The sequence below is a fragment of the Ctenopharyngodon idella genome, chromosome 9, assembly GCF_019924925.1.
Source record: "Ctenopharyngodon idella isolate HZGC_01 chromosome 9, HZGC01, whole genome shotgun sequence".
NCBI lineage: Eukaryota > Metazoa > Chordata > Actinopteri > Cypriniformes > Xenocyprididae > Ctenopharyngodon > Ctenopharyngodon idella.
The window spans coordinates 10,649,109-10,676,374 of record NC_067228.1 but is presented as its reverse complement, the minus strand read 5'-3'; the positions used below and the strand labels follow the sequence as shown (position 1 = coordinate 10,676,374).

The 27,266-nt window shown below is 35.9% G+C and overlaps 4 protein-coding genes across 9 annotated transcripts; 2 read left to right on the top strand and 2 right to left on the bottom strand.

The window, feature by feature from the left end:
- Window positions 1-1,472: 1,472 nt before the first annotated feature.
- On the bottom strand, window positions 1,473-7,620 carry hcn5 (hyperpolarization activated cyclic nucleotide-gated potassium channel 5). 3 transcript variants are annotated; one of them, XR_007931603.1, is made up of 11 exons: window positions 6,394-7,620; window positions 5,792-5,978; window positions 5,611-5,715; window positions 5,382-5,519; window positions 5,064-5,225; window positions 4,218-4,318; window positions 3,983-4,110; window positions 3,729-3,875; window positions 3,367-3,604; window positions 3,047-3,220; window positions 1,473-2,671 (listed from the first exon to the last, which is right to left on the bottom strand). XR_007931603.1 is itself a non-coding variant. In XM_051905616.1 (11 exons), the coding sequence occupies exons 1-10, from the start codon at window positions 6,573-6,575 to the stop codon at window positions 3,051-3,053; spliced, it is 1,551 nt and encodes a 516-aa protein (XP_051761576.1). In that variant the 5' UTR covers window positions 6,576-7,619; the 3' UTR covers window positions 1,473-2,671; window positions 3,047-3,050. The 3 variants fall into 3 exon arrangements, 1 of the variants encoding a protein (XP_051761576.1); XM_051905616.1 differs by having other exon boundaries at window positions 4,225-4,318; window positions 6,394-7,619; XR_007931604.1 differs by lacking the exon at window positions 4,218-4,318 and having other exon boundaries at window positions 6,394-7,619.
- A 1,715-nt stretch (window positions 7,621-9,335) lies between these two features.
- Window positions 9,336-11,349, top strand: LOC127518665 (cytochrome c oxidase copper chaperone). Its single transcript, XM_051905634.1, has 4 exons — window positions 9,336-9,595; window positions 9,883-10,011; window positions 10,431-10,545; window positions 11,165-11,349. The coding sequence occupies exons 2-3, from the start codon at window positions 9,893-9,895 to the stop codon at window positions 10,513-10,515; spliced, it is 204 nt and encodes a 67-aa protein (XP_051761594.1). The 5' UTR covers window positions 9,336-9,595; window positions 9,883-9,892; the 3' UTR covers window positions 10,516-10,545; window positions 11,165-11,349.
- Window positions 11,350-13,023: 1,674 nt separating this feature from the next.
- Window positions 13,024-19,599, top strand: popdc2 (popeye domain containing 2). 3 transcript variants are annotated; one of them, XM_051905621.1, is made up of 4 exons: window positions 13,024-14,301; window positions 16,006-16,114; window positions 16,251-16,753; window positions 18,507-19,599. In XM_051905621.1, the coding sequence occupies exons 1-4, from the start codon at window positions 13,805-13,807 to the stop codon at window positions 18,511-18,513; spliced, it is 1,116 nt and encodes a 371-aa protein (XP_051761581.1). In that variant the 5' UTR covers window positions 13,024-13,804; the 3' UTR covers window positions 18,514-19,599. The 3 variants fall into 3 exon arrangements, 2 of the variants coding, with proteins under 2 accessions (XP_051761581.1, XP_051761583.1); XR_007931605.1 differs by having other exon boundaries at window positions 13,025-14,301; window positions 16,251-16,807; XM_051905623.1 differs by having other exon boundaries at window positions 13,036-14,301; window positions 16,251-16,665.
- On the bottom strand, window positions 19,264-27,111 carry pla1a (phospholipase A1 member A). Of its 2 annotated transcripts, none has more exons than XM_051905618.1 (11): window positions 26,700-27,111; window positions 25,210-25,429; window positions 24,939-25,116; window positions 24,590-24,698; window positions 23,220-23,321; window positions 22,911-23,003; window positions 22,627-22,812; window positions 21,984-22,073; window positions 20,269-20,377; window positions 19,996-20,151; window positions 19,264-19,860 (listed from the first exon to the last, which is right to left on the bottom strand). In XM_051905618.1, exons 1-11 carry the CDS (start codon window positions 26,758-26,760, stop codon window positions 19,779-19,781), a joined length of 1,386 nt encoding a protein of 461 aa, XP_051761578.1. In that variant the 5' UTR covers window positions 26,761-27,111; the 3' UTR covers window positions 19,264-19,778. The 2 variants fall into 2 exon arrangements, with proteins under 2 accessions (XP_051761578.1, XP_051761579.1); XM_051905619.1 differs by having other exon boundaries at window positions 22,627-22,794.
- Between the last annotated feature and the right edge of the window lie 155 nt (window positions 27,112-27,266).

The window sequence follows — 27,266 nt, the reverse complement described above, 5'->3', positions numbered from 1 at the left end:
ACATGAAAAGATATAATAAAATATTTACAAAAATGTGAGGGGTGTACTCACTTCTGTGAGATACTGTACATGAAAGTGAGCTGGTGAATTGGGAAAAGAAACTTTAAAGTTACTTACACAACGTGTATTTGATATGAATAAAACGTGTCGTCTAATTATTATGGAAAGGATTGTTATTGCCGCTTCTATAGACATCAGTGTGTATTTTACAAACTCTAAAAGTATTGTTTTGTTAGTACTTGTGTGAAAATGTCTGAAAACCTAAAATAAACATTGTGTGGTTGAAAACGCTGCATATTTGTGATATATGAAAAGTGCTGCAAGCGCCCGTCTCTGGTGTAATGCCAGCCAAAGTGCGCAAGCACATTTGAATTTGGCAGTTGATCACGTGATGCACTGAAAGTTCAAAATCACACCGGTGTGATCGTACGCTCCAGGGACCAGCCAAGACCAATCACACCGGTCAAAGGGTTAAAAAAAGACATTCTGGGAACCAAAAAATTGTTTGTGGAACATTAAAATAACATTAGAATAACGTTAGAGGAACATTAGAATAACATTCAACAAAACAAAAACTAACGTTCTATTTCCGTTAAGCTAAAATTTCCTGGCTAACCAAAAACAAAGCTTAAAAAAGAGCATTCTGGGAACCAAAAACTGACATTCTAGGAACATTCTGGGAGCCAAAGACTAATGTTAGTGGAACATTAGAATAACGTTAGGAGAACGTTAGAATAACATTAGAGGAACGTTAGAATAATGTTAGGAATATGTTAAAATAACTTTAGGGGAATGTTAGAAAAACGTTCTACAAACCAACAACTAACATTCTATTTCCATTAAAAAAAAAACTTTCCTGGCTAACCAAAAACAAACCTTAAAAAAGAACGTTCTGGGAACCAAAGACTAACGTTAGTGGAACGTTATTTTAACGTTAGAATAACATTATAGGAACATTAAAATAACGTTAGAATAACGTTACAATAAGGTTAGAATAACGTTAGAGGAACATTAGAATAATGTTCTACAAACCAAAAACTAACGTTCTATTTCCATTAATAGAACTTTCCTGGCTAATGATCTAATCCTGGGTTAACATTGGATGCACAGAATGTTTAATTTCATTCATCCCTTTAATGTGGCCCAGACTTTAAATACAGGAGCTTCTGATAGACTATGGCCGCCTTTATTCCTCCCTACATTAACACAATAGTCATGACAGGATATCTCCTCAGTGTTCTGTATGCTTCATTTCATTTCTGGACACCTCATTCCTCAGTGGTGGAAATTTCTTTTAATATACATTTCCTGTTCCTTCCGGATTATATTTACTAAATGAACCGAGTCGTTACATTTATATAGAAAGCACTTGTAATAAATAGAGGTCAAATTAAAGGATTGAACATCTACACACTACACACTGATTGCTTTCTGAATCATTTTGATGTGAAAAAAAATCAGGGACAACTAAATCATGTTTTAAAAAGTCTTTATTTTCTTTATTAATTCATGTTTTATATGTTCTTGACAGAAGAGAGACTTCTAAACTTTAATACTTGTTTCTCTAAATCTGCATGTACAGGAGTAACTTATATACATATGTGACTAATGAAACTTTCTCTTTGAAGGCCCACAGAGATTTCTGAATGCATATACTAACTCATGGTATGCTAAAGGGAATCACTATTATCAAACTGCTATCCGTGTTGATTTACAGGCGTAATTTAAACATGGTAACATACTACTCTTGAAAATAAAGAACCGTGCATTTTTGTTTTAAGAGAAGTAAAAATATAATGTGTTCTTCACAAAAAGTTTTCAGAAAAAAACAAGGGAAAAAATGCAATGACAGAGTTCTCTGTTTATATCTTTTTAAAATATGACATTTATAAACTTTTATAAAAGGAACCAGAGCTACAATTTTCACATTTTTGGATTATTTTATAAAACATTCAGCAAATCTTACCCTCCCCCCCTAAAATAACATTTTTTTAAAAAGGTAAAATGGTGGGTTATTTCTAGGCCCTGACCGAATTTGTGCATCATCTGCACTGATTTTTGGGAAAAATCGGATGACTTTTGTGGGACATTTAAATGTAAAAATTAGCTGAGTGTACTACATTAGTAGCTGAAAGCTAATCTGACTGAAAATAAAGGTCACCGGTGGCTGCTGATGTGCTGTTCTGGATACCTCAGAGAACAGGCGGAGGAAGACGTAAAGAGGCAGATCATGGGGGTGTGGAGAAGCAGAAACCTAGAAGAGCAAGTGGCAAAGATCCTGGAAACGGAGCGAAATTGTGACTGGCAATGCTTAGCTGTGATGGTGCATCCTCCTGTGGGCACTTGGAAAGTAGTATGGCAGCAGAAGCCAGGAGGAAATGGAGGAGATGGAGAAGAAGGCCTACAAACTAATATAATCCTATCAGTATTCTCAGAGAAACTGCATTCCAGTGTGGTTGCATGATGCCGAGTTACACCTTATTAACTGGACAAAGCCTATTTTCCAAAATGCTTGTCCTATGTAGGGTCGCGGGGTTGCTTAAGCCCACATCCACCAGCTGGAATAGAATAATCTATGCCGATACAGAGGAAGATCCAAAGAATGCAAAGCTCAGTCTGGCAAATATCATGCTGAGGAAGCTGCAGGAGGGTTTGATGCAGGTGTAGGCATCTACCAGTCAAAATAGAGATGAAATGTTACTTTCCTCCTGCATTAAGCTCCTGCATCCTTAGTACACTTTAATTCCGCTTTTCAACATTGGTTAATGTGTTGTATTACTAATAATAATATATATATATTTTTTTTAAATTGCTAACTTACATAACATCATTTTGGTAGTGCATATACATTTTTTTTTAAAGAAATTAATACTTTTATTCAGCAAGAATGCATTAAATTGATCAAAAGTGACAGTAAAGACATTTATAATGTTACAAAAGATTTAAATGCTGTTCTTTGGAATATTCAATTCATCAAGGATCTTGGAAAAATGCATCACGCTTGCTATAAAAATATTAAGCATTGATAGCACTAAAACTAACTTACTTTCTCAACATAACAAAATGTCTTTATCCTGTTGAGATGTCTCCAGGTCTCTCTTGATGTCTGGATAGTCCTCCAGAACACAATGAAAGGTGTCCACTGACAAGGAAAAGAGCTGACAGACAGTCACGGCTTGTACTGTGGCCAAGCGCTTTCCTCTTGTTAGGAGACACGAGTCTGGAAAAGGCAAGGACAGATATTTAAAATGTCTTATCAGTGAGTTTGTTTCAAGACATTGACTCTGTGTATTACAACACAAAATACTGTACATAATCTAAACAGACATTGCATTGACAAAGCAAAGATATATTGTTGAGTCAAACCTCCAAAGTAGTCTCCATCACACAGTTCTTTCTGGACAAACTCATTCTCCACAAGGACCTGGCCGTGCTCGATGAAGAACATGCGGTCACCAGGAGCGTTCTGCTGGAAGATGATGTCACCTGCCTGGAAGACCTCATACTGCAGCTCCAGAAGAATGGCATTGATGAAGTTTATGTCACAGTTCCGGAAAATGGGAACTTTTCTCACATGGGCAGAGCACATGGTCAGCAGAATTTCCTAATAAATCCATCCAAATCATCATTAAATTATAAAGACACTGTTTTACTATTAATAACTTAAGCAAGCTCCTTTTAAGTAATCACATCTATGACTATCTAATATTTCCAACAGTGAGCAGCACCTCTCTTAAAGATGAGGACACCCACTTCAGGACATCCTTCTCATCATACCATTTCCCAGCATAACGAGCTTGATAGTAGTTGTTGATGCGCATACGAAGGGCTTTGGGAAGCTTCATGAAAGTCATATAATCTTCCAGATGATTTATCTATGTAAAAACAAGCAAATAAGAGAAAAGAAAACAGAAAATATGAATGGCATACACAATAACCAATCTAATATGTTGCTTTATCAAGGTATTTGTTTTCCTAGCACCTTGTTCTTGTACGCTCTTGCTGTTATGTCCACATCAGACATCATTGCAGCAGTGTTAGCAACCATCACTGTGTACATGATGGCTCCAGACACGATGCTAGTCATGACAATCCACAGCTCAACATCATCTAAAAACCAAAACAAAACATCAGGCATTAAAAGAAGTATCAACTGTGCATTGTTATTGTTGAATGATAAATTAGCATATTGCTAAATCAGCTGATCAAAAGTATACTCCTTGCTTGTGGGTGTTTCAGAGGAACCATATGATATTGCAGTCATATGAGAGAGGGCCCGAAAAACTCCAAAGGAGTACTTCTCTCCCACTGTGGCATTCTGACAAATGACCCAAAACAAAAAGTTGACATTAATGCATTCATCCTATCCGCTAAAACCACAACAGCTCTAAAATAATATGACATTGTAATATGGCTCTCTGTAATACCTGATTCTGATTGGTCAATCGCAGTATATGCTTTTAGTTCCATGAAGAACCGTTAACATTCATGGAACCTTTCCATTCCACAAAAGGTTCTTTATAGTGGTTCTTTAGATTTTAAAAAATTTCTTCACACTACGAAAAACTGTTCACTGAAAGGTTCTTTAGGGAACCAGAAATGGTTCTTCTATGGCATCGCTGTAAAACCCCCCCCCTTGAAGCCTTTATTTTTAAGAGTGTATCAGCGCGGACTCACTCGGTTATCGATGACCTCAGAATTAATATTACTGCTATATTATTGCAGCATTCAGCCTTGTGATAGTACAGGTATAATTTCAACACAAATCAGTATTTCATATCAACACATTTATGCATTTAGTGAGTAGCCATTTAAAATGCAGGATAATGTACCAATTAGCAATAATTAAAACATTTTAAGATATTTTTTTCTAAATCATCTGGAAACATTGAAATAATTTCTAGAACATATCTAGAAAAAAAATGCTATACTTTACTATAATATTAAAATATTATTAATTTCCATGACTTTTCCAGGCCTTGTAAGTACAATTTTCAAATTCAATGATATTTTCATAACTATGGGAATACTGTTTATGTGAATATTCTGTATCAGCCACATACCATTAGATTCTCTCTTCTAACCCAGCAGTCTGAGGGAAATTCCTCAAGCATTGGTACGAAATACTGAATACAGCCATTCCAGTGGCACAGCAGGAAAATCATCATAAATAATGACAAGATTCTTAGGAATACCCTCACCACCTCCAAGTTGGCATTTGAAACCTATGGGACAGAGATCCAATATAAAAACCAAAGGCATTTTTTAAAGAAATAAAAACACTTTCTGAATGATGACTTCCTATTTACATGTACACTATAAACAATTCAGTTTTGTTCAGATGAGATCAGTTTCACATGTTTAAGCTATTCATTACTTACTCTCTCCACCTCATTGAAAAACCTAACAAGCCTTGACACACGCAGCAGGCGGACAAGACTGAGGATTCTCACAAACATTAAGATGCGCATCATTTTGCTGGCTCTGGATGAGGGAGTATCACTGTGGTATTGTAGGTCCTGTCATGAAAAGGGCAAAAGACACAAGTTTTCCATTTGAAGCAATGTAATTTAAATACAGCCAAAGGATTGTAGAAAAAAGACACATTACCGCAATAAGCAGGATATAACCAACTGGGAATGCTGCCACCATATCAGGTATAAACCAGCTCTTTAAATACCGTTGTCGAATGCTTTTCAAATCCATAATGGCTCCCTGTGTAGCATACAGAAGGATTCATTGGATACATTTAAGAAATGTGATATTTGTAAAGTCTAGGGCTAATCCTTACCTCGCTGTCCTCAGTAATGATCCCCATGCGAAAGTTAAGCCCAACGTCAATCAGGAACAGAGTGTCCGAGAACACGTTAAAACCCTCCCAACCTACTCCACTGTTCCCATCTAGAAAGGCAATCTCCATTGGGATCCCAATTAGATTCAGAAATGTTATGGCCATCATACACATGATGTAGTAACTCCTGTATAAATAAGAAAAAAAAGAGATGCATTTAAAATCAAATAAAATAAAATAAAAATAAAAAACATTGCATGGCATTTCATGGGGTTTTACCTTTTCAAAACTTTATTTTATTTTTTTATATATAATATTTAGTCCATTAAACACTACACGAATAAAGGTACTTTATTTGCTTTGGTGGTTAAATGAAGAACCTTTAAATTTACATGTAACATTTTCATGCCACAAAAGGTTCTTTATAGTGGAAAAGGTTATTTAAATTACTAAAATGTTCTTCATACTAAGAAAAAAAAAGTGTTCACTGAAAGGTTCTCTGGGGAACCAAAAAGGTTCTTCTATCAATGGCATCACCCCTTTTTTGTAACCTTAAGAATGTAGTAAATAAAAAAACCAAGGACAAGTTAAGTGCACATTACCTTATACGACTGAAGGGATGGATGACAATTACGCCTCCCTCTTTCTGTCTAATACACTCCTTCTCTACCGCCACCTCACTGCCGTAGACAAACAGCGAGCGTCTGTTCAATTGCGGCAGCAGGAGGTTTTTCCACCCGTTCCAACTGAAGCGCCTGAGATTCTCAGGTGCGAAACGCTGCATTTCCAGGCCCTGACTAAGCACTATGATCACCGAAGCTCCTCTAACATCTCTCACCGAGCCTCTGTGACAACTTTATTTCTGGACTTTCTTTTATGCTGACCATTTCATCCACTTTTCTTCTTTTCGCCTTCCCGCTCGCTCCCTTTCTCTCTCTCTCTCTCTCTCTCTCTCTCTCTCTCTCTCACGCACGCACATGCACAGTCACAGAGTAATTTTCCATCACAGTTCTCTGGCTCGGTCCAGAATGTAGAAAGAGATAAGTTCCAGTCTTTCCATTCTTTCCCCTCTGTCAAACTATATTGTCTCATCAACTATTCAGTATCTCTGCCTCGCGCTCACATCAGCTCAGCTCATCTGGACTGTGGGGCGGTTCTTTGACACAAGGCGGTTTTGAATATCACAACTATTGTTATCTGAACTAGACAGATGGTTCTGATAGGACCGGACCCAAGGGTGACAATGGGAGGTGATAGAATTACTTACACTCTCATTGTGTGTAAAATGACTGTACTGACATCACAAAGAGATTCTTTCTAATGAGCACATAAAAGTGTGTAGATAATTTTGCTATTACAAAAAGAGAGAATCTTTTTTTTTTTTTTTGCAGGCATTTATGTTTTGTAAGAAATCAGTGTTTAACTCATGTGTACATCTGGGAAAACTGGTCTGTGTTTTTGTTGTGGATGTGTTTACATCAAAAACAGACATGAGTAGCTATCTACATGGTGGAGCTCAGATCTCCATTAAATTGAATACACTATTGTATTGCACTGGCAGCCTATGTTTATGAGAGTCACAATACAGTGTTGAATTTCAAAGTGGTATTCAAGTAATGTAACGGGTAACTGATCTTACATTCCCAGAAGGCAACAAACACCTAAACTACATTAATTTGTTGTAGTCTATATATCACTTTGCATTGTGACCCTGGACCACAAAACCAGTCATAAGTAGCACAGGTGTATTTGTAGCAATTGTACGGGTCAAAATTACAGATTTTTCTTCTATACCAAAAATCATTAAGATATTAAGTAGATCATGTTTCATGAAGATATTTTGTAAATTTAAATATATAAATTATATAAATTACATTATATAAAGTATATAAATTATACATGGTAATACCTCAACGGTTTTGAAACTGTTAAGTTAAAAATGTAAGCTGCTACAAAATCACGGCAGTGTTATCTGATTAATTATCTGTTTATAGTCTTGACAAAAGCCTATGTGTAATTAATTGGACACAACACCTTCAAATGTCATGTTTGAGGTACAGTAGCTTTGCAATTTATTTTCTGAAAAAAAGCCACATTTTGTACTCATAAATTGAGCACAACATACAAACAAAAATATACTAAACACCCAGCAGAAATTCCTGAGGGAACCCATGCTGAGTTGGCATCTCTGTTGGCCTACAAATTCACGTCATGATTGAAAAGTACTATATTTGTACTGCTTATATCACGCTGAACTTAGCAGAAAGCGCAGAGAAAATGCAATACAAACATTTTATTTTGTATTATAAACACAATATTTTGCTATATAAGCTGTTACCTGGTGTACATCTAAAAAGTCAGACTTGATGCAAGTTGCAGACTTAGTTACAAGCATACAAAACATCACTGTTTTAGCTACACTTTGGTGTTTAGGTAGAATTGGTTTCTGTAATCAGGAATTATTCCCCTCCTCATGTAAATTAGATTTTATGACAATAAGTCTGTCCTTAAAAGTTCACTCCAGGTAACCATTTTTAAATTTAAGTTGATAATCAAAGGAAATACTTGATGTAGTAAACCTGAAATCACTAGATGTATCTCTGTTACACATCAGAAACAAGCTGTCTTTAGTTCTGCTCATGTGATGAATATGTGTAGCTTACAGTATGAAACAATGCAGTTGTGCTGAATAAACATGAAGTTGAGAATAAATTTGCACTTGCACTTTCACAGCAGAATCACAAATCTTGAATTTGTCAGGGTTCTGTCACTCTGGTTGGTGACAGAACCCTGACACTCATGTATTTCCTGTCCTTGTGTGAGTGTGTAGCTTCAATTGTACTAGGGCTGTGCGCTCTCTCGTATGAGTTATGCATTGTGTTTGTGAAGCTTGGTGTCCTTTCTAGTTTGGTTTCGGTTCAGGGTCTGGACATTCATGCTCCAGGTTTTGTCTTTTGTGTTAGTTCCCTCATCATGTGATTAGGTCTCATGTTTTTTTAGAGCACCTGACTTATGATCTGTTTTCTCCCCTACGGGATAGTTTTTCTTGTGTTTTAGTTTATTTTGCTATTTAAATAAAGCTCATCATCCCCTGTATTTGAGTCCTCGCCTCATCCCTGACACCAAACCTGACAGAATTCTTAGAAAAAAAAAAAAAAAAAAATGTTATCATCAATATGAGAAACCATCCGTGAAGCTGAATCAGTAAGAACATATTTGCATTGTTAGTTGTAAGAATGTTAAGCAGAGTTTGTAAATTTGTTAAGCAGTATGTAAATTTGTTAAGCAGTATGTAAATTTACATACTATAATATAATTATATAATATAATATATTATTATATAATATAATTATATAATTATATATTATATAATATAATAATATAATTAAACCATTACATTTTTTAATTCTTTATATTAAAAATGATTATACAGAAATGTTATCTAATGATGAAATAATATTATGATAATATAAATCATTTCAATAAACTAATACTATAAATAAATGGCTTTTATTCTGTAAAAGACCTTTATTATGGTTTATTGTTCGGCATGTTGTTATGCCCTGTTTTTAGATCGCATTTCATTCTACCTCTAGCCATTAATGTGTGTGAATGTAAATCATATTTAGGTAATAAATTGCTATAGCTTAGTTTAAAATTTGTTTTAAGTTTTGTTTTAATTAAAGACCGTAACCCGGAAGCTAAGGGACACTTCCGCGTTCACGGGGTTGTGCTTTTATTTGATAGCAGCAGGTTGTGTAAGAAAGGACGCACGTGAACACATCAGTCTCTGCATTAAATAAAGTGAGTGAACGTTTTTCAATTAAATGTTTTTTATTTGAGCTTACCTGACACCACGGTTTTAATATCTGTTACCTCCGATTAGATACAGCATCTTTGACAGCGAAGTATAACAGCTGTGTTTTAGTATTTTAAAGAAACTTGTCGTTAAACAGCAGAGGACATGATGTAACTACTGATATGGTGGCTAGTTTGCTGCCCGCTGGTGGTTGTTCAAAATATGTAGTGTTAAAACTGAAGTTTAGAGCTGGTCTTAATCATTGTGTCCCCTGCCCTTTTGTTTTTCTCAGACAAGTGGAAATGTCGAGCCTGTCAGCAGCCAGTGTGGAGGCTTCACCAGCAATAGAGGGGGCAGAGCAGAAGAAACCTCTGAAACCATGCTGTGCGTGTCCTGAGACCAAGAAAGCACGAGATGCATGGTGAGGAAACTTTTGTCTGTTAGTCAACTTCTGCTTTAAAGGGATATTACACAATAAAAACGAAAAGCTATTAACATAATTTCCTCATATTGTCCCAAACCTGCACAAACTGAGACTTTTTGAAGGATTGCACTGCTCAGTTAATAAATGACAGAAAATAGAGGCTGAGGTTTTTCAAACATAAAAAAGGACATAAAATTAGTCAATATTACTTGTACACTACTTCGAGTACTGCTGAACTAGTACTGGAGCTGTATTGTGGCAATTCCTTAAATTTCTCATTGTGTGTGCCTATCGAACCGGTTTGGTGCAACATGAGGGTGAGTAAAAAAGAACAGAATTTTTATTTTATGTAAACAAATCCTGTACATTTTAGCAAGATGCTGTGCAGCTATGTCATATTATTGTCTTTATTGCAGCATAATTGAAAAGGGCGAAGAAAGCTGCACAGACCTCATCGAAGCGCACAAAGAGTGCATGAGGGCGCTTGGTTTTAAGATATGATACCACCATCATCTTCATATTGAGTGAATGGTAAGTTTATTTTCACTGTCTTATGACAATGGTCAGTCTCTTTCAAAGAATTGATATTTCTTACATTAATTTTTCCACATTTTGGCCACCACAACTTTAAATCTTGTTAATGCAGTTTTCAGATTAATTTCTGTGAGCTGCAAGTTGAATTGAAAGAGATAGTTCACCCCAAATTATCTTTTTCGCTCCATCATGTCATGTGTCATGACTTTCTTCAGTGGAATTATTTATAGGACATTGTCAAAGCTGCTCTCTTCCATTCAATAAAAGTAAAGAGTGACCACAGCTGTCAAGCAAGAATAAGGAAATACACAAAGCTATTACATGGTTTCAGAAATCTCTGAATATAGAGCAAAAGTCATAAAGACTACTTTTTTGATGGTTTTATGACATCTTGACATCCCCTGATCCTCATGTTTTTGTATTAAACAGAGCAGCTCAGATATTCTGCTAAACTTATCCTTTGGTCTTTCATGGAAGGGAGTAAATAATGACAGATTTTAGTGCTCTTAAATATATATTCATTTTTGTATCTTATGTTCTTGAGGATATTTTTGTTTATTTAAAGAATGAGTTACAATGCATTTCCTAATTGTCTTTTTTTTTTTTCCTTTTGTAGTGTGTGACAGCCTGTGTGAAATGGGACCTGGTGTGCACTTTTATTTATATTTTTACACTGGAGGAAAGATTATGCAGGGAAAATTTGTTCCTCTGAGGGAAATGTTGTCTGTCTTCTCTTTCTCTTTTTTTCATATGTGCTTTACGTATGTTTATGGTCAATAAAGATCCTATGCAAGATGTTAATCCATTCTCTGTTCCTGTATCTTTACCTTTTATTTGTATGCAATATATCACTCTTAAAACAGTGCTGACTTTTTTTTTTTTTTTTTTTTTTTTTAAGCCTATTTTAAGTGATTCAGTCTAATCAATATGTATCACATGCTTGGTTTGCTAATTTTATCACATAAATTATTGATGATGAAGTATTGTCTTTTGCTCAACACCATGCAGGCCAGGCAGTTTTACGCAAACAGACTATTCCTTCGAGCCTTCTACTCGGTTGGCCTTTGAATTCCCTGTACCAGCGTTTGGCTGGTGACAGCTGCACTTAACTATGCATGCAGGCCTAAAATAGAGCTGCTGCTCCCAGCACACTCTAATCTGAGGTCTACACGCAGAAGTGCTTTTATTCTGCATGTACACCTGGTGTGAACCTAGCAAATGCAATTCATAATTTGCATTTTCTCCTAAAGATTTTGCAAAGTTCATGAGCATAGTTAGTCACTGACACAAACACAGCTTGCTTATTTAGCATATTGCACTATTCTTTCTGCTTATAATTATATAAATATAGGTAATTTTGATTAATCGATTTATTAAATCTTAGCTTAGGCACAGCATGTGCAAATGTATAATTGATATTTTTCAGATGTTAAGTGTGTAAATTGGTTTGTTCTGGTTTATTTCATTCATTCAAATTGCTTTCGATGGTGCTTGACTACAATGAGACCGTGTACATAGTATGAGTGAGAGAATGTATCTGCATGCCTCTTGCAGGGTACATGTCAAATTGACAGCTCTGAATAGTAGCTTTGACACTCTGTGATCAACTATATCAGCTAGTTAAGCTGCACGAGACAACCAATGTATATTGACTTTCATTGTGTTTTTTAGTTATGTTTGTATATATTTATAAATATTTTATAGTTTTATATAATAATTTTCCATGGCAGAAACATATGGAAGCTTGTTTTTGTAATTGCAATTTTTTTCTTCTCACAATTTGGACTTTATTTTATGAGTTTATAACTCACAATTCTGAGTTTATATTACAATTCTGACTTTATTTTTTTGAAATTCTGAGTTTATATTACAATTCTGACTTTTTTCTCGGAATTCTGAGTTCCTCCTCACAATTCTGACTTTATTTTTTGAAATTCTGAGTTTATATTACAATCCTGACTCTATCGCAATTCTGAGTTTCGCAATTGAGTTTCTCCTAATTCAGACTTTTTTCTCGCAATTCTGACTTTTTTCTTGCAATTGTGACTATTTCTCGCAATTCTGAGTTTATTTCAATTCTGACTTTTTCTCATAAATCTCAGTTTTTAACTCTGACTTTTTTCTTGCAATTGTGACTTTTTCTCACAATTCTGAGTTTCTCCTCACAATTCTGACCTTTTTCTCGCCATTCTGAGTTTATATCTCTCAATTCTGAATTTACTAATCACGATTCTGAGTTTGTATCTCACAATTCTGACTTTTTTATGGGAATTCTAAGTAAAATTAAGTGAAGTTTGCGGTTTTTCTTTTTTGCTATAAACGCAAGGTGCACTGTCGTTTACGTGTAAATAATGTTGCATGTCACTCAACGATTTTGACAGTATAGCACAGCTTCTTAAATCTTATTTTTAAAAAAAAAAATATATATAATATATATATATATATATATATATATATATATATATATAAATCCACTCCTGCACCCTATTTCTAAGCAGCAGAATAGTGTATTACATTATCTACCAATTGCTGGGCCAAGTTATGTGAAACTACAAACAGGAATGGCCAGGGAGGGGGAGGTAAACAGTGTTACATGATCTCCTCTGTTATTTTATCTGTCTCAGATTCTCTAAATATGCCCCCCATAGCCTAGGACCCTCCTCCCCTCAAACACCAGAAGAGCTGGAATACAAGTTTACTCTTTGATTGTGAGAAAATGAGTGTTGGTGACATCTAGCAGAGCTTTCAAAGATCTTCACAAATGTCAGTGAACGCTTCTCTCCATGCCACTTGTTATCGTAATCACTCTGCTCGACCATCTTTGTGTTATGTTAAGTAGTGAGTCTGCTTTCTGTCTGTGGCTCTTTCCTCCTTGGGTTTCAATTCCAAACATGGTTATCCTTCTCATAGTCTCTACCCCCGCCTCTCCTGCTCCATGTTTCCAACAGTCTTCAGTCCAGTGTGGGACAGGGAACAGAAGCAGAGACATTATAGGGCTGATTTCTAAAAGGAAAAGTGGGTGTCAATGGAACTGAATGGAACGGAATTATGAAGCTTCCTTCATTCCAACTGTTTTTGGCAGTAAGTGGTGCATTGACTGTTAGAGGGTGTGGGGAACAATCTGTTTGTATCTAATATCTAGTCTTTTTAACAACCATTTTAATACCTTGGGCTTTTGAACCTCTAATTTTTCCATCAAGGTATTTGATGACACTCTTTTTTTAATTCGGTATTTCATTGAATTGGAGACTCAAACATGAATAGTGGCGACTCTATCTTCATTGACAGCATAATTTTCAATCACACACTCTGCAATGGCTGGACCAACAGCACTGAAGGTGCCATCTACCATCTGGGTAACACTATTCTTTTTTTGGGCTATATGGGTGGTAGTGGAGCATATGGGGCTCTGTACATCTTCAGTTTTTTGGCTCCCGCTTTCCTCTGTCTGGCTCTGTGGGGCTGGCTGACGGTGTGCGGCCTTGATGTCTTCCTCTGGAACCTGCTGCTGATGCTGCAGTGTTTGGCCCAGGTGTGTCATCTGATTTTTCGGCTGATGCAGGACGGTTTAGCCAACGAGGAGCTTTCTGCGTTCTACACGGCGGTCTATCTGCCGCTGGATGTACCTGTGCAGGTGTTCAAGGACATCACGGCTGCTAGCGAGAACAAAGTGCTCTCTCTAGCGGCGGAGGAGACATATGCTGTGGAGGGGAAGACGCCCATTGATCAGCTGTCTTTTCTCATTTCTGGCAGGTGAGAAACAATGTATCGTAGAGTTGTAGACATGTGATTCTCTCTCTATTAGTGGTTGAAATCTGCAAATATCTGCTTCTTTACCTGAAAGTGTACCAAATATTGATGTTTGTAGTAGCTCACAATATGCAAGCTGTTCATTCTGAGTCGTATAATACACATTTTTTTGGGGTCAAGATGTGTTTTGTCTTATCTAATAATTCAAAAAATCATTACAAATGCAATAAATATGTAGAATTTGAATTTGTCTCATTTGATAAAGTGTGCATCATTGATTGTTATTTTCCTGTTAATCACTGTGAAGCTGCTTTGAAACAATATGTATTGTATAAAGTGCTATATAAATAAAGGTGACTTGACTTCATGAAGAAAAAGCCTCATTAAGTAGTAGTAGGGATTTTGGCATAATCTTTTATAATATAAAATATTTTAATAAAACTACTTCACTGCTTAGGAAACACTTTTGTCTGCCAAATCATGTGGTGAAGAATAAATGTAGAATAAACTTTTCTTTTAAATGTAGAACAATTTTTATAACCATATCATTATAGTTACTGTCCTTGGTGTGAATAGGCCTTTAGTCTCTTAAAATCTCAAATAATTTGACCTTTTTATGACAAAGCAAGGTTAATTCAGGTTGTAAAATGTCATAGTGAAACTCCCCAAAAACTTAATATCTATGAATTATTTATTAATATCTGTGATATTTATCTTAAATTATGTTGGAAACCTTTTTCGAAAATAATGATGTGTACACTCACATGTAGGCCTATTTAAGGTCAAAATAAATGTTTTTACTTTTTACCTCATGGTTACACCACATGACATTTGTAGAGTCATTAAATTTAGTCACAATGAAACAGAAGTAGTGACATCTTTAAATCCATATTGTGATGTATATCTGAGTGTAATGGATTATCAAAAGAAAGAAGAAGAAAATAAAGTAGGACTTGGTTCTATCCATCAGTTGTTGATTGGATATTGAGATGTGGAAATTGCTCTCAAAAATGAATGCCAGCTTGCAGTCAGTTGTGGAGGGGTGGGGTTTAAGTGGACTAATTAAAGTGGTGCAGGGATAATGTATTTTTGTAGGCCAACCCAGAAGTTAGCATGTTCCCTCGACAAAACCCAGTATTTTTTCCATTGGCTTTTGGATTATTGCAGAAAATAAGGTCTGTGACTAACAAAAACTTATGATTCTTACTCATTTTGTTCATCATGATAATCTTCACATATGAACACAACTTTTATGAACAATAAAAGCTTTAAAAAAAATCACAAGAGGGTATAAATGTGAAAATATCTTGAGCTTGTGTGCACCACAGACCTTATTTCAAGCACTTAAACAAAAACCCATAAAAATAAAAAAAATAAAAAACCATTGACTGTGCTAAAATGCTAACTTGTTTCTGGGTTTTGGCCTACAAACAATACGTCATCCCTGCACTGAGAGAAGTTGTTTCACCGGAAGGTTCAGTTATGGCATTTTGATTAGACATTACGAGTTCAAAACATTTTTAAAACTGAAATGGATAAATCCTTCACAATAAGATCAATAACATGCTTAGATTTAGAAAATAGGTGAATAGGTTTCTGACTTGCTGACTTGAAGCTTCTTACAAATGTTTTTCAAAACCATATGAAACCAACATTAATACAAAAAGGACACTTCAGAGAACTTGACACGTGTTTCTGCTTTTACAGGATTAGAGTGTCCTTAGAAGGTCAATTTCTCCATTATATCTTCCCTCACCAATTTCTTGACTCTCCAGAATGGGAGTCTCTAAGACCAACAGAGGAGGGCAACTTCCAGGTATTATAACATACTGATTTTATGTGCTTGGGTACATCATGGCAACATCTTTTAGTCTGTGCCACTGAGCAAAATTACTCAATGTTAATACAGCCATGAAATATTGCATGCCCTTAATCATCCCTTTTGACCTTAGGTGACATTAACCGCAGAGACGGACTGCCGTTACATCTCTTGGCGCAGACGTCGGCTTTACCTTCTGCTGTCCAAGGATCGTTACATTGCCCGACTTTTCTCTGTCATGCTCGGAAGTGACATTGCTGACAAACTGTACTCTCTCAATGACAAGCTGTTTGCCAAGAGCGGTGTGCGCCTTGATATTCGTCTGCCCAGTCTCTACCACGTCCTCGCCCCCTCGCCACAGGGCAGTGAGGGTGGCAGCACTAGCTCACCACCCAGGGGAAGCCAAGGAGATCCTACAGTTGTAAAGGTTGATCCAGCACCGTCTAACCAGCGCTCTGATGAAAGAACCTTCCATCCGGACCAGGGAAAGACCCCTGTGCCCAAACCTCCACACCAGGTCTGGCCCTCAGACACAGAGATGCCCTCTGGTGAGGACTCAACCAGCTTGGTTCTGGAGGACTTTGCTGATATGACAGGCTCTCTAATGGACTACGGGAGTGAGAGGGAATATTTGAAGTAAAGATTAGGGTGTTGAAGCTTAACACACTGGGACACTTCTTAAATCACAATGTAAGTACACAAGTGAGGATTGGCGGGTGGGTCTGTATAGACGGGGCTGGTTTGCATGAAAAAGGCACCACTGCACTAACTGGACATTTGAACTGCACAAATACTGACTGATTAAGAGAATGCAGAGTGATGAATGTGCATGATGAATTGTTATATTTTATGCTTTTTTTTTTTACCTTTTGATTTATGGCTTTAGTGTCATCTGATTCAAATGGAAGAAAGGGAGGCCAATAGTGATTATTATATTGAAAATGAATATTCTACAAGAATATTGTTTTGAATAAAAAGTTGCCCAGATGTCTTCAAAGGTTAAAGGGTTAGTTCACCCCAAAATTAAATTTCTGTCTTTAAGTACTCACCCTCATGTCGTTCCAAACCCGTAAGATCTTCGTTCATCTTCGGAACACAAATTAAGATATTTTTGATGAAATTCGAGGGTTTCTGAACCCCACATAGTCCACGTGACTACAGTGGTTCAACCTTAATGTTATGAAGCGACGAGAATACTTTTTGTGCACAAAAACAAAACAAAAATAACTTTATTCAACAATTTCTTCTCTTCCCTGTCAGTCTCCTACACTATTTACGTTGTAGACTCGACTACGAGTGCAGCACTTAAGGTTGAACCACTGTAGTCACGTGGACTATTTTAACAATGTCTTTACTACCTTTCTGGGCCTTGAAAGGTGCAATGACGCCTGCCTATGTGTAGTTCAGAAACCCTCGGATTTCATCAAAAATATCTTAATTTGTGTTCCGAAGATGAACGAAGGTTCTGGTGTAGAACGACACGAGGGTGTATAATCAATGACAGAAAATTAATTTTTTGGTGAACTAACCCTTTAAAAAGTAAATGTTTTGTAATTAACAAAGTATATTTCTACTTTAAAAGTCATTATTATATTCAGAATGCTATTATAGGATAAGTGGTTGAAGATGGATGGATGGATAATGCTAATAATTTAAAACTGAATTAAAATTTTACATTGTAGGCTTATTATTATTAAAATTAATACTATTAATTTATGATTTAATTAAAATGTAGGCTTTGTGTTACTCTTTAATAATTACAGTATTATTTTTTAAACATTTAATTATGTTTTACCACAAAGAAAGTCTATTGTATGTCCTAATTTAACACGTGTGTCCTTTCTGGCAGAGGAAATGCTTCATTGGGTGAGAGATGAGTTTTATTTAGTACATGGTAGTGGAGTTATATTCAGTGTTTCCGTCTTAGAATATTTTGTTAGATGTTTCTATGCTTAGAATAAGGCTGGTTTTATTTTACTACACTTGTGCCAGAGGCTGGATGAAACACTGGAAGGGGTTTGGGATATCCAGGGATCCAAACATGCCAAGTCTGTTTATCCAGCACTCCTCCCTCTCCAAATACTTGGCTTTGCCAGCAAGGGGCAGATTGCACTTTTCAGGGTACTGGATAGTGGGACAGGTGTGGGAGGAGGAGGGTTCTGCTGTCATTTGAGACATGACCTTCACACGCTAGTTTCCAAAGGAATGTGATATATGGATCATGTCCAGAAATACAGCCTGTCCTATACTGAAAACAATATGAGAACTACACCGATGGATAAAAACATGTCTTTAGATGTGATTATGTTGTGTTGAAATGAGTATTGGGATTTATTTCAGTGTTCTCAATGACATTTTAATGTGTCATCTTTTTCCATAAATCTAACAGAGGATGATACTCCAGGAAGTCTTCCACTTCGTTTCCAAAGAGGATGTGCCCCACTGGCCCCTACTGACACCCCAAAGCTGTAGGAATGGTTTCAGCAGTATAAAGACCATAACATCTGAACGATTCCTCCATTAAATCACCATCACTGTTTCCTTTCATATGATTGAAGACAACATTAACACAGAACAGTAAAAGATCCATCAAATGTACTTTTGTTTAGGACAAAACAGAATCACAAAACTTTTTTTTTTTTTTTTTTTGTCCAGACAGATACTGTGTTATATATGATTCCACATTGCTGTGATTTCAGCATGGCTGTTTTATATTTATTTGAAATGGCATGTGTTTGTTAGTGAAATCTGTTTGGAATACTGTATTTGCGACAGGATTTGTAAGGTAAAAGCAACAAATTAGATTTTTCAACACAAACAAATCAATCTTTATTTAATTTTAACACCTCAGAGTTTATTGATAGTAGGTAGATAATGAGATTACAAAAGTGTGTGCTTTATCATAATAGGAAGTTAGTAAATGCTTCATCATCATGTAGTGAGACTATATACTGACCATGTTATGAAAATGTATTTTCATGGGGCCAACTATTAAGTGCTGGGTTAAAAACGTGACTTGATATTCTTCTTACAATACCATTTCAAAGCAGAGATTAGCCTTATTGCTAATTGTGAATGAACAGATCTAATTTGTAATATCAAGTATGCAGTGTGCAGTTAAAAAAACTAATCAAAGTGCCAAAGTATTGAATTTTGTAACTTGAATAGTAAGTTTTAATAACTGAAAATGAACATTCAGCACATATATTAACACATAAAAGAACTGCTGTATGTTAAATGACTGACTTTCTTAATACACAATATTTTTTGTAGCTGATTGTTGTCTAACAAAACTAAACAAAGAAATTCAGGCACGTTAAATTCCTCTCGACTGATATTTCACTATAACACTCTCTGGAACAGTGCACATAAAAACAAAAGTATCTGAAATCATATTTTACATTATTTGTGAAATCATATACATATTTTTTTGTGAAAACAATCATTTTGTGAAAACACAATAAATATATCTAACAGAGCAATTCAGTCCCCTTGTATCCTATCTATGTCTTTGTCGGCAAGCTTTAATGTCTCCCAACCTAAACATGCTAAAAATGTTTTAGTGTGTGACCTTCGCTTGAATTTGAGACTTTAAAAGCTGGTAAAGTATAAGCTCTCTTAAGTAGATTTTGTGTTGTTTGTTTTGTTTTTTGTTTTTAATTTAGCACACCTGTACAAAGTCATGTGACCATGGTACTCCCCGTCCAATATTAATGTTCTTCACACATAATGGATCCAACCCTCTGCACATAGAGCACAAATACAGTACTATTAAATACAGTATCACATGCACACTTTATGTATAAATCAAAATATTGTGTAATGAGTGTGATAAAGAGTAAAGTAAGTTTAAAGGCAAACACTAAGACTGCATTTACCTGGTGTAAGGGACTTCAGAGATGCATATGTACTCAAAATGAATGTCTCCTTGTCTGTAGAATCGTGCTCCTGTGTTTTTCAGCTGCACTGAGTCAATATTACACAGTCGCTCCGGGTGTGCAGCCACCTTTTTATACCCAGTTTCATCCGTATTTCTGAAAACATATTCACACACGTTTTAAACAATTAAACCGCTGAACCTGTAATAAATAAGCACAGGCTATGGCTCATTGATCATGACTTGCTGGTAAAACTCAAAATAGAATACACACAGTTTGAGTTTTAGCTCTGTCTGAGGATGTCCTGTAGAGATCAGGGTAAGCTGAACCTCAGCAGTCTTGTCTAATCGGGAAACCCTCAATTCCACAAGGATGTGATGTGCTGAAAAAGAGTATGGGCATGAGTGCCATTATTTTAATGTTAAATTAACATAACACTTCATTTATATGCTGTTACGTATAGCAGTATAGTTTCTATTGATTTCACTAAGCCTATAGAGACTACTTTTTTCCTTCTTTAGTAAATATTTTTTGGGTGTCTCTATTCTACCATTCAAAATGTTGGGGTTGGTAAGATTTTGTAATGTTTCTGAAAGAAATGCTAACCAAGGCTGGTTTTATTTGATCAAAAATACATTTGAATATATTTAAAAATGTAATTTATTCTTGTGATGGCAAAGCTGAATTTTCAGCATTATTACGCCAGTCCTTACTGTCACATGATCCTTCAGAAATCATTCTAATATGCTGATTTGCTGCTCAAGAAATATTTCTTAACATTATCAATATTGAAAACAGTTGTGCTACTTCATTTTTTTTTTTTGTGGAAACCCTGATATATATATTTTTTCAGGATTCTTTGATGAATAGAAAGTTCAAAGAAACAGCATTTATTTGAAGTAATTTTTTGTAGAAATCTTTACTGTCACTTTTGATCAATTTAATGTATCCATGCTGAATTAAAGTATTAGGCTAATTACTGATGCCAAACTTTAGTGTGGGTAGTGTTTAAAAAGTAGACAACAGGATGAGTTAATATGAAATACTGTTTAAATCTATAAGACATAAATCACAGCGTTAAAGGGTTAGTTCACACCAAAAATTCTGTCATTTATTACTCACCCTCATGGCGTTCCACACCCGTAAGACCTTCGTTTATCTTTGTAACACAAATTAAGATATTTTTGATGAAATCTGATGGCTCAGTGAGGCCTCCATTGCCAGCAAGATAATTAACTCTTTCAGAAAGACATATTTAAAACAGTTCATGTGACTACAGTGGTTCAACCTTAATATTATAACGCGACTGTAATACTTTTTGTGCACCAAAAATAACAAAATAGCGACTTTATTCAACAATATCTAGTTGTTGTTTCATGATGTTTCAATATCTACACTGCTTCATGAAGCTTCACAAATCTTTTGTTTCAAATCAGTGGTTTGGATCGTGTATCAAACTGCCAAAGTCACGTGAACTACTGAAGTTTGAAAACACTTATGAGGTTAGCAAAGCCTCGTTTACTGAAATCATGTGATTTTGGCGCTCTGAACCACTGATTCGAAACAAATGATTCGTAAAGCTTTGAAGCTTCATGAAGCAGTGTTTTGAAATTGCCCATCATTCGATATTGTTGAATAAAGTTGCTATTTTGTTATTTTTGGCGCACAAAAAGTATTCTAGTCGCTTTATAATATTAAGGTTGAACCACTGTAGTCACATGAACTGTTTTAAATATGTTTTTAGTAGCTTTCTGGGCATTGAAAAAGGGAGTGTTATTGCTGGCGATGTAGGCCTCACTGAGCCATCGGATTTTATCAAAAATATCTTAATTTGTGTTCCGAAGATGAACAAAGGTCTTACGGGTGTAGAACGACATGAGGGTGAGTAATTAATGACAGAATTTTCATTTTTGGGTGAACTAACACTTTAATACGTGCCGTATCTGTGAGAGTGGACAAAATGACAAAATGCACAAAGTCATACATACCACAATACGGAGCCGTAGCGGTGGTCAGGAGATACACCTTCTCTTGATTTGGCAGGGGACTCACTGTTATCCCACTGTTCTTTAACAAGCCTAAAATACACACGTATAGAAATAGACACTGAGAGAGTATTGTGCATCAAAGGCTTGTGTTGTACATTATGTGAAACAATGTTAGCCAAGTGATATATTTTCTGCAGCTGGGCACACTCAAGCACAAAAGAAAAATTCAAGCCTGATTAAACACCTAAATGAACTAGAACATCATGGTCATAACCATCCAAAATTAGATTAGCATGCAAAACCCCTATTATTCACATTTTCACTGATACAGGCACTGAGATTGAGGACATGTGTGTTAAATATGGCCATCCTCCATCTGAAGACATCTCATCATTTAGAGTCTTTGAACTACAAAAATGTTTGTGCATTATGGTTATTTTAGTAAGAAAATGTACAATGTATATGTTGATTTCATCAATTAATTTCAAAAGCTACAGATTTTTTTTTTCACTTGTAAAAATTAAATGTGTAAACGTTTTTTTTATATTTGTGTTCATAAACAGACTTAAATATTTAAAATATTTTTCTTTAAGATGCTTCCAAACAGATTTTCCTTTAAATCATTCTGCTATGTCATCATTACCTATTTGTGGGCATGTGCCATTGAAGGGGCCTTGGCAGGTGATGCATTTTCCTGCCAAGAATTCCTCATAACTGGAGCAGGGGAAACCAATAAGTGGGCAGGTGCCATTCAGGGCGCTCATGTAGACATGCAGTGCCCTCATGTGGTCACATATGACATAGCCATACACTGGAAAGTAGATTAAAACTGACAACATAGACAGATTCTCAGGTAGCATGAAGCTACGGTACATTTCAAGCTTAATGTCTCTGTTAGTGTTTGGTCAGCTTTTGCTGTCTACTTACTTGACGCAAACCTTGAGCGCGCGCAACCGGCTTGGTCCATTCCACCATTTAAGAAGAAGTCCACATGTCCGACAGGAATGGATATACCAAAGTCTGGCAAATGTACAAATTTTCAGTTCAGTTGTGCAAAAATATGTATAGGTTATACTTCTTCTGTATGGAAAGTAGCACCAGTGGCATACTTATATGAACTCTTGTGGTTAAATATTAATACATCAAGAAATTTGCACTGCTCAATATCAGACGGCATTCCTAAATAAATGAAAATAGATTTAGGTCATCTTAGGCAAATAATTGATTCACTCTTACAGTCAGAGTCAGTGTGGATGGCCTCAACAAACAAGGCATCAGATGAATCCAGACGGTCATATGGATCAGCCCTCTTAAACATTGGTCCTGCTGGGTCCAGACCTGGGCACACAAAACTCACATATATGTTCTGTATTATACTGAATTATTCACATTTAGGCACTTTTAGGATGCTGCACAAACACATTAAACACAAGGTCTTGTTTTCTTGCCAAGGTTATGTGGTATAACAATTGGTCATTGTTTATTTGGAGTGCTCTCGCGGCTTCTGCTTTTGTCTGAAAGGCTCATTCAGTGTGGTGCAGTGTTGGTCTTTGTTCCACTCATAAGTCTAGCATCTTATCAGGACAAAATTAACAGCCTACATGGTCCTATGGCAGGCTTTACCATTACATAGAGTCATTATGCAATAGCATTACACAAATTAGAAGAGATTAGATACATAAGCGCACAAATGTGAAAACCGGTTTTTCATGTTTTCTAATTTAATAGATTTTTGGTAACACTTTACAGTAAAGTTCATTAGTTAACTACATAAGTTAACATGTACTAATAATGAACTGCACTTCTACAGCATTTATTAATCTTTGTTAATGTTAATTTCAACATTTACTAATACATTATTAAAATCATGACTTGTATTTAACATTAATTAATGCACTGTGAAGTAACATGAACAAACAATGAACAGCTGTATTTTTATTAACTAACATTAACAAAGATTAACAAATATAGTAACAAATGTATTGCTCATGGTTAGTTCATGTTATTTAATACATCCATGTTAACAAATTAACCTTATTGTAAAGTGTTACCAGATTTTTTTTCTTGACAAATGATATTGTCAGCTTAAGAATTTGAGAGACAAGCTGAACGGAAAATTTGAACATGAATATGAATGTATCATTTTCATTATTTTGTTGTACATTTAAATTTTATAATATTATATTTGATAAATTGTGAACATATCTATTAATAACATTTGCTTTAATGACAGCGTTTGAAGATTTTGATACCTATCTTTTCAATATGATCTCTTATGGTCTTATTTGGGGGCAGTCGGACTTGTAACCCGAAGGTCAAGGGGTTTGATTCTCAATACCAGCAGGAAATGACTGAGGTGCCCTTGAGCAAGGTACATAACCTCCAATCGCTCCCCTGGCGCTGCAGTGAATGGCTGCCCACTGCTCTGTGTGTGTGTGTGTCTGTGTGTGTTCACCACTCACTGCTCCTAATGTGTGTGTGTACTAACTTGGATGGGTTAAATGCAAAGGAAAAATTCTGAGTATGGGTTGCCATACTTGATCTTCACTTCACTTCTTATTTTATAAATTTATATATTTTATTTAGGTATTGAATTAAAATATTACCTGTGATTCGACCCAGCTTGCCTTCAAATAGGGTCCCCACAAATCCACACACATGTGCTCCAAGACTCACACCGATGAAATGGAAAGATTCCAGCGTGCTTCCATATTTCTACAAAAGAACATCAATGTACTTTTAAATGTTATATTACTCTTTAAAATGTACTTTCTGGTCATTTACTGCCACTATTGATCAATGTGAGCAAGTTTATTATGTTGCAAGTTTACTATCTTCTGCCAGATAGACTGCTTACAGAAGACTCTACAGCTGTGCAGCCATTAGTATGTAGTGGTCAAGTGTTCTATAATGACAATGGATTATATAATACTTGGAGAAAATCAAAACATTTACCGTAAGCTGATTGATAAGCACTGATATCTGCACAGCCACCTCCTTGTAGTTCTCTACCACCAAGTTATAAGCAAAGGAGGCTCCATAGACCCAGTCCACCACCAGAACGTTCACGTCTCCTTCCCGCAATAGAGCCTGGGCTAAGCCACTCACCCAGGAAGGTTTGCTGCCCAAGGCTCTGAAACACAGTAAATCAAGGAATCATCTGTGTAAAAGATCATTCACGTGGACTTCTTTCCTATTACAAAATGCTGCTGATTAAATGCTTCACCTGTATCCATGAACAATGACTTTAGTGGGGCGTGATGAGTTGAAGTAAGCCGTGTGTTTCTGGGTGTGGTTGAGGCAGTCCTGCGTGAAAAGGCTGGCACAGTCTGCATTCTTTCGTGTAAGGAGAAGGTACTGAACCTGGAGCTTGGTGGCCTGTCTGTATTCCATCCAGGTGGTGTTGTTGAAGTCAGCACACTTGGTTTGGGATAGTTCCTCATCACCTGTAAAGTTGTACGCATGAAATTCTGTGTGGGAGCTCATGAGTATGCCAAAAAGTAAAAACACAGTTTTGAGATTTTAATTATGTATAATTGGTAGCTAAGTGGAGCCTGCAGCCGTACGGCTGTACGCACTGTGCGTACCATGAGATGGCGCTAATTAATGCCGTTTTTATTTTTTTTACATTACATAATTTTTAAATTGAGTATTAAAATCTAACTGCGTACACTCATGACATATAAAGAAAGCAAGAAGGAATAAGAATAAATAAAGGTGTGCGTTTATGTGTTGTAAAGTCAAATGTGCGAATGTGCGTGCATGGGTGGGCGTGGGGGATATGGGTGAAAAGAAATCTGATTGGCTAGTTTCGTCGCTTTTTACACACATAAAAAAAGACATTCAAATAGTTAATGTTTAAAAACAGGCTCAAAATGAGTAAACGCTCTCTAAAACAGCTAAATTCGATTGAAAGATCTGCAAAAAGGCCTAAAACTATTGAGTAGGGATGGAGAAATGAATCCTCTTAAATCTTTGAAGCTTTTCTCTAAATGTTTCAGGAAAAGTTTCAAAGCATCAAGAGTGTCGAAGATACTGTAGTGTGCTAGTTTTGTGCGTACCCTGAGATAAAATCCTGCAGGCGCCAGTGACACTGCTTTCCCTGCAATTCCCAGATGTGCAAGTTTGACTTTGTAGAGACCAATTTGTAAAGTGAAATATTGAATATTGTGTATTGAATAATAGGGAAGAATATATTTTTGAAATTAACTTTGGAAGGTAATTTTTTTTTATTTATTAAATTGTTCAGGATGATCAATCTAAATTTAGATATTCAATGTTTAAATACAAATATATTAAATTGCAGCCACCAAAAATGCAAGCACTGTTAAAGCAAAGTATTTTTTATTTTATTTTGATTAATGCAATTCAACATGCTTTTTATGTACCAATGATTTTTTTACTTTCATTTTGTTATTCTCGAAATTTTAGTCAAAAGGTCTCTGGTTTAATTTAATTTATTGGGCTTTAAATGAAACAGTGGATTAGTAAACAGTTAAAATCATTTATCAAATTTTGTACACACTTACATTCACAATTGTTGATCTGTGAACCACTTATTGACGCACTATAACTTCAAGTTTCAGTGTTTCTCCAAATAAAACTGCTGTACTCTATAAATTAAATACATTTAGGTGTGGTGTGTTCACAGACACCTACACAACTGGCATAATTAAAAATGTATTCTATGTAATATCAAACAAACAATGATCTTACCCGCAGCAGAGGTGACACACAATGACAGATAAACAAAAGCTTTGATCCATTTCCAAGCCATGGCTTTATTGATCAACAGTGCTAAATCAGCTGAGTGAGAAGTTTCCGCTGGTTAGATTCCTGTTTAGGTGGAAATCATTCTTCAGTCACTCTTTCTGCATCCTTCAACGTTTCGTTCCTGTTCTTCAACTAGTTGCCCTAAGAAGCCTGGAATCCACTTAATAGCCAGCCACAATGTGTTGCACAATGCCTGTTTCTGAGAAAAATGCTACAATATCCGATTAAGTTGGATGAAGGGCTTTTCCTTCCATTCCTGGTGTGCTGTTATAAACCATGTCAGCATGTAAACCTGAGAGAAATTAACTCCTAGCATCCATACTGTGATAGCTTTATCTAGGCTTGGAATATAACAATGAAAAACAAATGATCTGTCCACTGGTCTGCAGCTGGTTGTGAACCCATGACCTCACAGATGAAATGTTTGATTGTTTGTCTAGAGGCTGGACTCTGGCCTCTTTAGCACAGTGTCAAGCCAAAACTCTCAGAAGGGTTTTAGATGGTTTGAAG

Coding starts and splice junctions, on each gene's coding strand:
- popdc2 (XM_051905621.1), top strand. CDS start 13,805: ATGAATAGTGGCGACTCTATCTTCATTGACAGCATAATTTTCAATCAC. Junction 14,302..16,005: donor TCTTTTCTCATTTCTGGCAG/GTGAGAAACAAT, acceptor CTGCTTTTACAG/GATTAGAGTGTCCTTAGAAG. Junction 16,115..16,250: donor CAGAGGAGGGCAACTTCCAG/GTATTATAACAT, acceptor TTTTGACCTTAG/GTGACATTAACCGCAGAGAC.
- LOC127518665 (XM_051905634.1), top strand. CDS start 9,893: ATGTCGAGCCTGTCAGCAGCCAGTGTGGAGGCTTCACCAGCAATAGAG. Junction 10,012..10,430: donor AAGAAAGCACGAGATGCATG/GTGAGGAAACTT, acceptor TCTTTATTGCAG/CATAATTGAAAAGGGCGAAG.
- hcn5 (XM_051905616.1), bottom strand. CDS start 6,575: ATGCAGCGTTTCGCACCTGAGAATCTCAGGCGCTTCAGTTGGAACGGG. Junction 4,319..5,063: donor TTAGAAGAGAGAATCTAATG/GTATGTGGCTGA, acceptor GTCATTTGTCAG/AATGCCACAGTGGGAGAGAA. Junction 3,221..3,366: donor TGATGGAGACTACTTTGGAG/GTTTGACTCAAC, acceptor TGCCTTTTCCAG/ACTCGTGTCTCCTAACAAGA.
- pla1a (XM_051905618.1), bottom strand. CDS start 26,760: ATGGCTTGGAAATGGATCAAAGCTTTTGTTTATCTGTCATTGTGTGTC. Junction 23,322..24,589: donor CAAGCTGGGTCGAATCACAG/GTAATATTTTAA, acceptor TTGTGTGCCCAG/GTCTGGACCCAGCAGGACCA. Junction 20,378..21,983: donor CGCTACGGCTCCGTATTGTG/GTATGTATGACT, acceptor ACTCTTTTTCAG/CACATCACATCCTTGTGGAA.